Below are 14,016 nucleotides of genomic sequence, written 5' to 3' on the forward strand. Positions count from 1 at the left end.
ACATTCATTATACGTAATTGCTTCGAGTAAATGTAGATACAGTGCCCTGTGTGTCCAAAACAACATCTTGTTTGATGAAGGCACCATTTGAAAAAATGAGATTAGTCAGATTGTTAATGAACGCGGCGGCACTTTCAGGGGGCCGGATGAGAGGAGAGGAATTACTGTACCCCTTAAGGCCTGGAGACGGAGGGGCGACGGGTCAGACTTCTCTCCAGGAGTTAAGGTCACTTTCCCACAATCTCTTTTACTCACTCTCCCTTAGCAAAACAACGCAATCAGAGCCACTCGTAGAGAGATTAAACTTGAAAGGTTAACTTGGTGGCTGGTAAACAGGCTGAATTGCGGATACGTTGCGCTAAGCGTTGTCTTAACTGGCCAGCGTTTCTTGATTTGTTTGTACATAAAGGCTTTGCAGATCCCCCCTGAATCTCGCTGCTCTGCAACTGGTTTTTGGTTTTAAGGACTAGAACATTATCGGAGAAGCTGCGTCGGACGTTCCGTAAATCTTAATTTAAATACTGCTCTAATGGATGTTGTGTCAAGATGTATATTGCAGTACGGTCCAAATGTATATTATTTAAATAAAACATTTTTTTGTAATGGATTATTATTGATATGAAACATAGTGGTATGTCAGGCATGTGTTTATTTGAATTGTCATTCTTTTTGTAATCGGTGTTGATAAACGAACTTTTAATAAATCGTTGGAGTTCTTTCCCTATTTTAAACCACTGGCAGCATGTGAATATGTCGGAAAAATTTGTGATGTGAACGTATTTCGATGACTTGATTTTAACAGTTGGTTGTTGATTGGATGAAGGCGGATCTGAATGCGAACTCGCAGCCTGTTGTGAGAAAGGGGTGGAGTTTCAGACTAAATGATTGGACAAGTATGGAACATATCAGCAAAGAAAAGTCTGTTGCTTAAACATAGGGTGCTATAGGGCGGAATCCAGTCATAAATCCGCCATAGCAAATACAAACAGAAACTTAAAGGTCTTCACAGCAGCCCATCAAAATAAAAGTTTGGTTTAACTTGAAACTGTGACAGAAATATATTACTTGATGTAGTGACTGTAGTACTGCTTCTGCTAAAATAATTATTATTAGAATATATTAGAATTTATACCACAATTTATTTGCCAGAAAAATCTAAACGCACAACACAAATTTTTATTTTGAAAATAAATAAATATTTATTTTAAATCAAATCAATTATTTAGAGATGGTTTTTATCATAAAAATCTTATGAAATTATAAAAAATGGAATGGAAAAAAGGATTTCATAGAAGCTTAAAAATGTAATTTTTGTTATACTATTATTAAACTGCTGTTAAATTGTGACATTTTAAAATTTTTTGTAAATAATTAGAAATGCTTTTTGATTAATATTTTTTAAGTTTAACCATTGGAGTCTAGAAAATTTGAAACTGAAAAAAAAGACAATCCAAAAAAACTTAAATGGAAAACACAGAATTTGGGGGGGGGGGGACATAAAATGGAATTTGGGAATAAATAAAATGGATTTCATAGGTACCTAAACACAAGAATTATATTTTAAATAAAAATGATTTTTTGAACACCAGACATGCATGAATAGTTCACTATATGACCAATAACAGGGTTAAATTTTTGTAACAAAATATCCAACTGCAAAAAAAAAAGTTCAATCAATGGCCTAAGTGGACTAATTGAAAAAACAAAACAACAACAAAGTTATTGTTATTGCATTTTGCTGAAGGTTTTTTTTTTTTTTTTTTTTTTTTTTTTTTATAAAATCACGTACAAAGTTTTGTTTCCATGTTTGACATATATTAAAGGTGACGACATATGAAAATCTGAGTGCTATAATTGGGTTCCCGGTGCATCTACCAACCCAGAAAACGTGAAAAAGGACAACCCATCAACTTCACCCCCATCACGTAGAAAGAGGATCTTATTATAATATTAGCACCCCTTAATCTGCATGTTTTCACCCACGCGCCACCATTTTGAGATTTCTTTCCCAGTTGTTTACCTTCACAGACATAACCAACTTTATAACTTTAGTGCTTTTTTAACAACTTGTGTGTATTTGACCATTTAAGCACAATAAGACATGAAAGAGAACTTAGTTTAGTACTCACATGCCATGTGACAGACGCTTTCTGAGTGCGTGCTTCGAATGTGTGCGACAGAAGACCCTCAATCAGGTGTTTATACTAATACGGCTTTAAAGGAGTCATGAACTGCCTTTGTTTTTTTTGTATTGTTACCTAAAGTGCACTTATAATGTTATCAAGATTTTTACATCAAAAAACAATTTGAATGTAATAGGCTATTTTCTGTCCTGTTTTTATCCCCCCTCATCAGAACCCTCTGTTATAGGCGTGGCGGATTGTAAACTCGAAAGTAAACGGCCACTGCTACGATTGGCTAATATTGTACATTCACTTCTCATAGACGGGCGCCGCTGTGATTTAGGGTTAAAACACAAATAACATAGTACATATCAAATGACCTGTATGAAGAGACAAAGCAATAGTGACCACGTAATTAAAACAGTTACTCACACTTCTGTTGCGACATCACTGTCGGATCCAATATAGGCGGCACAGCATCGTCCTTTAGTTTCAATCTTTTTGAAAATCCCACGTGGAACTGTGCCGCTCCAGTTACTGACGTAACCTAAGTTCCCTGAGATAAGGGAACGAGCGTTGTGTCACTAACACTATGGGTAACTATAAACGAATCCGTGGTAAAATAAAATAAACAATGGACTGAGTTCTTACTGATGCAATCATCACCCCTTTAAAAAGCATTATTTCAGCACAATAGACATGATAATCAAAACAGATTTTTTTTTAGCAGAGTATCTGATGTAATAGCGCTGTAAGGGCACTGCCCTATTCAGGAAAAGGGGGCGGGGAGCAGCAACTCATTTGCATTTAAAGAGACATGCACGACAACAGCGCAATTCTGCTTCCAGTTAAAACAGACATTTTCAAAATGATATAATAAAAGATCTGTGGGGCATTTGGAGATGAAATTTCACAGACATTCTGTACTTTAGTACTCACATGCTGATAAACTGATATGGCTTTAAAATGCATGATTTCAGAGCGATAGACATAATCAAAACCAAGCAGATGTTTTTTGGCAGAGTAACAAACTTGTGCGTATTTGACAGTTTAAGCACATCAGACACGATTTCAGTGTGATACACATGATAATCAAAATCAAACATGTTTTTCGGCAGAGTATCCGAGTTACAAGCAGTAAAAGCGCAGCTCTATTGTGGAAAAGTGGGTGGGGAGCAGCAGCTCATTTGCATTTAAAGAGACATGCACAAAAACAGCTCGTTTCTGCTTCCAGTCAAAATAAACATTTTCAAAATGATATAATAAATGACCTGTGGGGTCTTTGGAGCTGAAACATCAGGCACATGGGGACACCTGATACTTGTATATTATGTCTTGTAAAAAGGGGTATGATGGGTCTCTTTAAATTACTGCATTAACTATAGGCCAAATTTTAGGATTTGATGCATTTTACGATTCATTTACCAATGGCCTAAGTGGCCTATTTGATGTCAGCCATAAAAAAAAAAGTTATTGGATTTTGATGAAAGATTAGAATCCTCCATGTTTGACATTGTGTATTTTTAACAAACTTGTGCGTATTTGACAGTTTATGCGCAATAAGACATGAAAGAGAGAACTTGATTTCAGACACTATTTCAGTGCGATAAACATGATAATCAAAATCAAACGTTTTTTTGGCAGAGTATCCGAGTTACGAGCAGTAAAGGCGCAGCTCTATTCTGGAAAAGTGGGCGGGGAGCAGCAGCTCATTTGCATTTAAAGCAAAAACTGCTTGTTTCAGTTTCCAATCAAAATAGACATTTTCAAAATTATATAAAAAATGAGCTGAAACATCAGGCACATTCTGGGGACACCTGAGACTTACATATTATGTCTTGTAAAAAGGGGCATGATATGTCTCCTTTAAATTACTGCATTAACTATAGGCCAGTATTTTAGGATTTAATGCATATTATGATTGTTAACCAATGGCCTAAGTGGCCTAACAGATGTCAGCTTAAAAAAAAAAAAATATTGCATTTTGATGAAAGATTAGAATTTTGACTCCATTTTTGACACTGTGTATTTTTAACAAACTTGTGTGTATTTGACAGTTTAAGCGCAATAAGACACGAACGAGAACTTGATTTCAGACACATGATTTCAATGCGATACACATGATAATCAAAATCAAACATGTTTTTTGGCAAAGTATCCCAGTTACGAGCAGTAAAGGCGCAGCTCTATTCCAGTCAAAATAGACATTTTCAAAATGATAAAATAAATGATCTGTGGAGCATTTGGGGCTGAATCTTCACAGACACATTCTGGGGACTTACATTACATCTCGTAATTATGTGCACTTCAGTGTAAACCACATCAAAGAAAGCCTTGGCAGAAGTATAATTAGGAACTTTATTCTTTTACAAAAGTACAAATTTAATAGAGATGAGCACTTTTTTCCAAACCAACCAAACATTCAAAAATTGTTAAATTTAGCAAAAATAGAAATTCTAATAGATATGTTTTTTAGACAAAAGACAATCCCTTGATCAACAATACTGTTTGTCCAAATGCCAGCACAAACAATACGAATTAAAACCAATCTGAGAGATGGAAAAAAGACTTTGCCTCAGATCTCAAAGGAATCATTGCACACGACATGAACGCTGACCGTCTCCCAACATACATCTGTACAACGGCAAAATGCAAAATGTCAAACACGTGATTTCCTCTCCTACTGCATGTCATAAAGGGCAGTATACAAATATTCAGTATTTCAGACATAAAATAATGCCCAATGACAGATACTAAATTGAAAGTGAAGTTGAATATCAAACACAAAATACATGATCCAAAATGCAACATTAGTATTTTAAAATCATTACTGCAGTCTGTCAAAACCACCCCATATTTTGAACGTACGCATTTAAAAAAAAAAAAAAAAAAAAAAAGGGTAAATTTCTGCACAAATAAGTTACGAGAGATCCTGCTCTAGAATCGTTGGTGAAGCGATGCATATTAGTATTAGCATATTAGATAATTCCATGCCGTGGATTTGATTAAAAACAATGGTGCCCCAGGAGGGCCACATAAGGCACCATTTCACAGTATACTTGACACAGACACTAGTGAAACCGTACACACCTATAACCCCGCACTGAGTGTGCGAGACAAACCTGTCACTGAATTTCAAAAGACCATCCAATAGGATGAAAGACAGTCAGTGTTTTACAACACAGAGTTTCTTCATTTTGCATAAATCAGTAACAAAAAAACGAAAAACCAAAAAACATCCACACGGATCCTCGGAGACTTAAAGATGCGCTACTTATAAGTTACTAAAAAATACTCCCGACTCGTTAGACCTCTAAAACCAGGAACTTTGCATTCACATTTCCAGTGTCTCTATTGCAAATGAGGCTTTCGGTTAAAAACAAGTTCAGCCGCTATTTATATAAAACCAATCTCAATCTCTATCCTGAAACGTAAAAGCAGTCCGAGTTCAAGTTAATGAATAAAAAGATCAACATTGCTCAAAAACGATGGCTCATTAATCCGAAACAAGGGGAAGTAAAAGCATAAAAGGGAAAAAAATTCGCATGGTGTCCCACAGCCGCCTTCTGATGGGCTTTTCCAGAACCTTCTCATCTCCAGAACGCGTACGTCTGGAAGATTTACAGCAACGAGGAGTTCATGCCACACAGGGGAGTCTGAAGGCACAGACCGGAGATGAATGCGAAGGAGGAGAGGAAGACTTGAACGTTTTACTGAGAGTCAAGCAGGTGGAGTACCGTTAGCGTGGATGAGCTCCATCCATCTAGCTGGATCAGTGCTACTTCAGAAGGGCCTTGTAGAGCAGCATGGACCTGGCTGTGGTTCGCTCCTGCTCCAAGCAGAAGATCAAGTCCCTGAGGTTGACCCGGGTGATGCGCTGACGGGTCTGCCGGACTGAGGATGCTGAGGATGAGGTAGAACCGGTCGCTGATCCGGAGGAGCCCGCGGGAAACTGAAAGACAGTCGGGAAAGAATTTATTAGGGCATGGTCATTGTTCGCTCATATTTGACATGACAGATTGATAATCTCAGATTTTGTCAAGGCTGTGATTGATGATAAATGGTCGCTACATTTGGTAGGCGGCCAAATCACTGTTACAGCTCAATTTATTTTATATTTGTAATATTATTTGATATTATACTCAACCATAAACAGCCTACAGACTTCAACAAACACGCTGAATTTAAATAAATAAATGTTACTATTATTATTATTTTTTTTAAATCTTATGTCATGGCTTTTAGCATTAAGTTATCTTTTCTTTTTTAAAATTAAATTTTTTTCTCTCTCACAAAGATTGGATTAGGTCAGATTTTTTTACTGCAAAAAAAACGTTTCTGTTTTGTGCTAAATTAAATAAATAAATAAATAAAGAATAAAGAATAAAGATTAATTTTAAAAGATTTTTAAACAAAATTTTAAAACAAGATTTTTTTTTTTACTCTCAAAGATTGGATTAGATTGTTAGATAGGATTAAAATATTGTTTTGTGTAAAAATTTGAAAAAGTAAAAAAAAAAAAAAAAAAATGTTTACATATTACTCTCAAAAATTTGATTAAAAAAACAAAAAAACAAAAACAAAAAAAATCACATTATTTTGTGTTTGACTTCAAATTGTAAAAGAAATAATGAATGAATAAATGACCTGTTTTCAAAGACTGTATTATGACAGACTTAGGTTAAAACAGAAAAAAAAAAAAAAAAAAAAAAAAATCTAAATAAAATTCGCAAAGACAGGTTTAAAAGATTGTGTTGTGCTAAATTTTAAAAAGTAAAAAGATTTGTTAAAAATATATGTTTCTTTATTACAAATTACTCTCAAATATTGGATTGGTCAGATAAAATAAATAATATTAGGTCATAAAGCAACTTTTTTATTTTTAAAGACTGGATTAAGATATTTTGTGGTAAAAAAAGTAAAGAAAAATGTTTTTTTTTTTTTTTTTTTAATTTTACTTTTAATATTGGATTAGGCCACATTATTTTGTGTTTGCCTTCAAATAGTAAAAAGAAATTAAAAGAAATAACCTATTTTCAAAGAGAGTATTAGAACAGACTTGACAGGTTAAAATGAAAGAAAAAATATGGTCATATGTCAGTAAAAACGAATCTTCCTGTCTTGTCAGCCGTTATACTGTGCTCGTAGCGTCTGCCGGCGTGTGCCGCTGTATCATATTCAAACCCATCGGAAACTACAAGTATGTACACTGTAAAAAACAATTTGTTTAGTCAACTTCAAATAATTTGTTACCTGGCTGCCTTAAAATTTTAAGTTCAGTCATCTCAAATAAGTTTAGTCAACTTAAAATGTTAAGTTGTACTAAGTGACAACTTAGATATTTGAGTTAATTCAACTTAAAATTTTAAGGCAGCTGGGTTACTTACCCAGCTTTTAAGTTTAACAAACACTAATATCTAAGTTGTCATTTAGTACAACTTAACATTTCAAGTTGACTAAACTTATTTGAGATGACTGATCTTAAAAATTTAAGGCAGCCAGGTAACAAATTATTTTAAGCTGACTCAACAAATTGTTTTTTTTTGTTTTATACAGTGTAGTTAGTCGTAGTTATGTCGTCAGTAAGTCATGAAGTTACAAAAAACACGACTAAAGCTGCCTTAAAACTGCATATAAGTGTTTATTATTTAAGAGTCACATTTAAAGCAGTGCCAGATCCACTTCATGTTCAGCAGCGGCAGCTTTTAAAGTAACAGCAGCCAAAATATCCTAATAACCAGATGCTGTGATGTCTGTTAATCAAAGAACAAAAAAAAAAAACAAACAAAAAAAGTAAATCAATAACTTCTGTAGTTTTAAGCTTTATCTTTTATTTAATCTGATTATTTGCGAAAAAAAAAAAAAAGTGCGATTAATTAATTTTTTTTTTTAATCTATTGATCATTAGGTTGGTTTTTAATGTAAATTTAAAATAGAAAAAAGACAACTTTCAGATAAAAATGAGATTAGTTCACTTTGTTTTAACTATTTAAGATAGTCAAATCACCCAAAATTGAAGCAGCAAAGTACTAAGAAGTCTTTGTGCTACCTAAATCTGAAACAAACCAGCCCAGCCTTGCTTTGATTCCATAATGCGAGCATTTTTGCAATAAAGACCTAGCCGTCGTCAAAGATCCTCTGGTTTTGTGCTTTTGTGTGTTTGTCAGCACACCTGCACAACATGTGATCATCTGTACTCAGCCGGAGGCTAGAGAACCACACCTCGTGCCCCCGGGCAGCAGACTTTTGATCTTAACTACAGTATCTCAAAGCACTTCATCTTCAGACTCCACACACAAATGAGAGTGCAAAAAACTGAGATCAGAGCAAAACTCTTATAAAAAAGCAATTAAGACCATCAGAATAAAATCAAGACAATGAAACCGAGGGCTTTCGCGACCAGCCGTCACCACATTGGGATTATTTACACGGTCCACCTCGAGGGAAAAGCCCTTCCTAATTTACAGGAGGAGGAGGAAGATGGCATGTGTATCGTATTCATCAGCCGTACAGGGGGTCTGTAGCGTGACATCAGTCGGCTGGAATGAGGTTAGGGTCTCTAGCCTTCACTGAATACTAAGTATACGTGAGAAGGTGTAAGACGGCCTCCGGGCACAAAACACACACCACACCCTACAGAAACAACCTGCAGCTTTGTGGGATCTATATCACCCTCATACACGCTCTTACACACCCTGAATGATTCTGACTCTCACACACACCCAGGGCTGGCAAAGCTCACAACATGTTTACGCGGGCAGGTCGGTGCGCGGTCTTGTACGTTGATAATGTTAGGTCATTATTCGAAAATTGTCAGGAGCACTTTAAGGGAAGAATAAACTGCAAAACTGAAATCGGAGATTAATGCCAAAATTTTAACTCAAGACCACACCCAGAAGATTCTGTTCCAGGAAGTTCAGTACAACTGATCAAGTGATAGTAAGCCTCTGGTTACATATTGCACTCAGTTAAGTAAACATGAAATCAATGCTGAGCACTCGATGCCGTATGACAAAAACATTAGCTAGTGATTTCACATCCGATGCAATGCCACGCAATAGTCGACAAATCAACATACACTTATGAATGAGGTCTTAAAAACACACCCGCTGCATTTAGTGACTTTAAATAGGGCCCTATGATATGATGGAAAAAAAAAAAAAAAAAAAAAAAAAAAAATCACAGAATCCAGTCTTGGAATTTACTGTACAACACAGAGAGTCACAGAATTTGCCAAATTTTGGATAAATAAAAAGTAGGTCAGTACATTTAAATCTAAACATGATATGGACTAGTGTCTGTTAATATTAAGCTGCAAAAAGACTATTTTAATAATTTTTTTAAATAATTTGTATACATTTTTAAACAATTTTTTTAATATTAAATATTAATATGAAAAATACTACCGTCATATCAAATACAAACAGAATCTTAAAGGTTTTCATAGCAACCAATCAAAAAAAAAAAAAAAAGTTTGGTTTAACTTGAAGAAATTGTGACAAACATATTGCCTATTTGTAATGATAGTACTACTACTAATAAAACTACAAAATTAAATGGAAAACACATTATTTGTTATAATAAATCAGAATAAAAAAAAAGAAATAAAAACATTTCATGGGCGTTAAAAATGTAATATTTGTTTAACTTTAACTTTTTAATAAATTACTGTTAAATTTTGTAAGTTTCATGATTTCAGTTAATTAGCTGTTTTTTTGATTGATTTTTTTTTTTATTTTAACCATTCAAAAAAAGAATTGAAGTCTAGAAGAATTAAAATGGAAAAAAGGAATTTGAGAAAATTTTTAGGGCCCTACTTCAAATAAATGGGTCAATGATATGATGCTAATATCTTGGATATCACAAGTTCTTTAAAATGTAATTAATATGCAATGACTTGAATAAACTTATTCTATAATGAACATGTTTTTCTATTCTGAATTAAAAATCATTTGATATTTTTTTTGGGCATGCATAAATAAATATCAGTGTGGTAAAAAAGGTCCTGTTATAGAAAAAAAATATGTACTTTAAAAGAAATTTGTGAAATAAAAAGCTACTAGGCATGTAATGCAACCAACCAATGTTATTGTTAACAAAAACTATTAAACAAAATACAAAAATATTAAAGAAAAGTTAGTTGCTCATTTTTGTTTTGAAGTACTAAAATTACTAAAACTTAAATAGAAAGCCAAATTATATAAACAAAAACTAAGAAAAAGCAAATAAAATTACAAAAACTTAATTAAAACTTCATTAGTTAACAACATTATTCAACGTACTAAGAATCATACAGCATTTATTAATCTTAGTTTGTGTTAATTTCAGCATTTATTAATGTATTACTAAAATCACAAGTTGTGTTTGTCAGCATTAGTTATTACACTGTGAGCTAACATGAACAAACAATGAACGACTGTATTGTTTTTTTTAACATTAACAAAGATGAATAAATAGTGTAATAAATGTATGTTAGTTAATACAGTAACTAAAGTTACCAAATGACACCTTATTAAGTGTTACCAACTTAAAACTAAAGTAACTGTAGTATAAAAGTAAAAAAAATCAGGCAGTAAAATGCTGTGGTGTGACTCCCCAAAAAACAAAATGATACATTTATAAATGAACAATTTATGACACTTGCAAAACATAGTTTTTATCTTTAAAAACACTTAAGCTAAAAAAATAATTAAGTAGTATTATGTGCACATTCACATGCATTAAAGGATGGATGTTACACCATATGACACATTACGAGTCATTAAATTGAAACTATAATAAATACAGAGTATATTACTAAGAACTTGCAGTTTAAAAACTACATTAAAAAAAGTCAATTGTGGACACTTATTTATCACTGATCGATAAAAAAATATTAACTAAATGCACAACAGACGTTATCAGTAAAATAATTCATTTTTTAAAATAAAAATCCAATATGCAACCACCTAAACTCTAGCCTTTAGTAAGAGAGAGTTCTACTTGCTCAACTCGACATTGCAGTACAGGAAGACTGCGTTTCACAGTTAGCATGTGTGGGTGAACACGCTCAGGGCATTTTGCCACTATCCTAGTGGTGCGTTAGAGATGGAGCTTGTTAAGCCTGCATAAATGTGTAAAGATATGGATGAATATATTACAGATGTGAGCATTAACGTGCCCCAGGCGCTGAGAGAAATGTATTTTTTTTAAACCACATTAGCCGTGGAGTGGAATGTGTAGGGTGCGCGAGCTATCTTTTTGAGTGTCATTAGGGTTAAAGTGTGTTGTAAACCCTTGAGTTGTGTTTGTGTGTGTTCATGTGTGTAGGACAGCAAACACCTCCAGAGGAACTGACTCCAAACCCTAAAGAGATGAGGCAGCTTACACTTGTAGGTTTCTGAAAGCCATGAATCGAGCATGAAACGTATCCTTCAACCAGACGTAAAGGTCTTAAAATCTTCAAAACAAGCACGAGTCGTGCTACTCCAAAGCTAGACTAGAATTGAGAAGCCCTTCAGCTCAAAGTGACCAAACCACCATAGAGAAAAACCCTCTCCAGACAAAATGGAGAGGGAAAAAAACCTTATTACTCCACCTTATTCCTCCAAACGACTGTGAGCACTTCTGGCCTCTAAAGGTTAGAGAGTGCCTGAGGGTGCTGTGTGTCTCCAGCGTTTGGGGAAATGACTCGCCTTGCCTCTGCACGAACACAGCCCAGTCTCTGCAGAACTGCCGCCCCGGGCTACGCAACCCTGCTCTACTTCACTTTAACCCTATACTAGCCAGCTTTTTGATGGCGGCCTATTACTTTGATCCAGGACCATCTAACCTTGCGCAATTATAAAACTATGAGGCACATGGCTGGGTTTCAAAACAGCCCGCTTCAATCTTCATGGTTCCTCAAAGAAGGTCCATAGTTGTGGTCACATACACTTTTAAGAATAAATGTTACTTATTGGCACTGATGGTTTGATTTAGAACTTTTAGAACATGAATGGAATGTTCCAATGTTCTTAAAGAAAATGGTTCTTTTAACAACTACTCACTTAATGATACCAAAATAGTTCTTCTATGCCACTGCTGCAGAAAGTGCACAATAGCATAAGCACAGCATAAGAGTATAAGGCTGTGGTCATTTTTCCAGCCCATTTACGGCCCAATCCCAGTTTGTGGTTCGGGTATGTATTAACCGTGGATTAAATCTGTAAACTAGTTGACACTACACATAATTAAAAAGTCTTGCTTTGGGGAAGGGGATTTTCTAATTAGAGAAATAGTGGCAAAGCTGCAGTTCCTTTGCCTCCAGTGCAGTTGAGAAGCTGAGGGGCAGAGCTGGGATAAAATCCAGGCTTGCGGCCCCAACCAAAACACAAGCATGTGAGAGGCTTTGCGGTGTTCCATCATTACCTCACCACATAATTAACTACAGACACAACAAAATGTAGCATAATGTATGCATGCTTGGTCTAACTGATGAAGATACTACCACAAACCCTCAATCAACCCTGAACCCAAAACGTTAACAAATACTTTTCACATGGGTTGTTTTTCCTCAACCTTCAGGAGAAGAATCAAGCTGATATCTTCAACCATTGATGAATCTAAAAAACTGAAGGTAACTTGATATTTTGGATCCTTTCTTGGGTGTTCATACCTAAATGTTAAAAATACCCAGAATATTCCTAACAACCATATAAAACATGCTATCTGTCCTGGGCAGTATTTACCATGTTATGTGGTTGCTAGGACATTCTGGTGGGTTGCCATTAAAGGGTTCTGATACAATTCCATTGCATTCACTGATTCACTAGCTTGTGATTCGATTCAGTATTGATTATTTTGGATATATATCAGGTACAGTACATGGCAAATTTTCTCCAGGAAAACAAATCTAATGCTATAAAATATACATGAGAATAAGTTGGTACTATATTACTATAATATTTAAGGTTAAAATTAACTGATTTGTATATAAACGCCTAATACATTCAATAAAGATTTTATAATAAAGTTACAATTACATAATTATACATTCAAATTGATGGCTGTCAAATAAAAGTTGATGGATTCATTTAAACAAACACTGAAGAACAGTATGAACAGTTATGACTAGTTTGCGGTCCAGGGTGACCTATTACTTTAACGTTTATAACGGTTATAGCGCCAGCTGCGGTCTGATCTCCTTAAAAGTTTGCATGCTTGTTTAAAATTACCTGTCCCATCTGCTCAGCAGGTTTCGTGAAGTTTAGAATTTTCGTTTAGGCTTTATAGGATTTTCGGTAAATTTGGACAGGCCTCTTTTCTAAACGACCCCATTATAGCTTCCCAAAGGGTAAATTTTAATTTTTTTTTTTTTTTTTGATAATTATTGACCCAGAGAATTGTGTTTTTTCCAGATTGAGCAAAAAACCTTGGACTAGTTTGCAAAAGTAGGTTTATTACATCTTCTCAATCATTTAACAAACAATTTGATGGACAGCAGTGGTTTGATGGACAAAGTTGTCCGGAATGAGGAGATCATAAGATATGAATATCACATGGATGTGCAAAGAACCGCGTAATGTACAAATGTTTACGCCTTTAAAAAATGAGAAATACGCCATCCAGTGGCCGAATTCTTTTTAATTTCTCACTGGTTTTTGGGACCGTGAGTCAAACAGGACCACAGAGTTTCGTTCCGATCGGCCTCCATTAATCTTGTCTAATAGGTGCTCAAACTTAATCCACCAATGGTGGCCATATTTTTTTTGAGATCACAAGGCACAGTGATTTTTATGTTGACGGTTGTATAGTTAGGCCGATTTGAGGCTTGGTGACATCGTAGGCAGTGTGAGTACTACCACCCCCCCCAATTTTCAGCGCTACACACTTGAATCCCTAATGAATTTGTTATATGGTGCATATATTAAAC

The 14,016-nt window shown here is 34.7% G+C and overlaps 1 protein-coding gene across 1 annotated transcript in view; it reads right to left on the reverse strand.

The window, feature by feature from the left end:
* Positions 1-4,467: 4,467 nt before the first annotated feature.
* Positions 4,468-14,016, reverse strand: part of si:dkey-219c3.2 (transcription initiation factor TFIID subunit 4) — a 58,814-nt gene continuing 49,265 nt past the window's right edge. Inside the window, exon 14 of the mRNA XM_051100255.1 lies at positions 4,468-6,075. Coding sequence (XP_050956212.1) covers positions 5,902-6,075 — 174 coding nt within the window. The 3' untranslated portion in view covers positions 4,468-5,901. The remainder of the gene's footprint in view (positions 6,076-14,016) is intronic.

This window comes from Labeo rohita, chromosome 25 (genome assembly GCF_022985175.1).
Source record: "Labeo rohita strain BAU-BD-2019 chromosome 25, IGBB_LRoh.1.0, whole genome shotgun sequence".
NCBI lineage: Eukaryota > Metazoa > Chordata > Actinopteri > Cypriniformes > Cyprinidae > Labeo > Labeo rohita.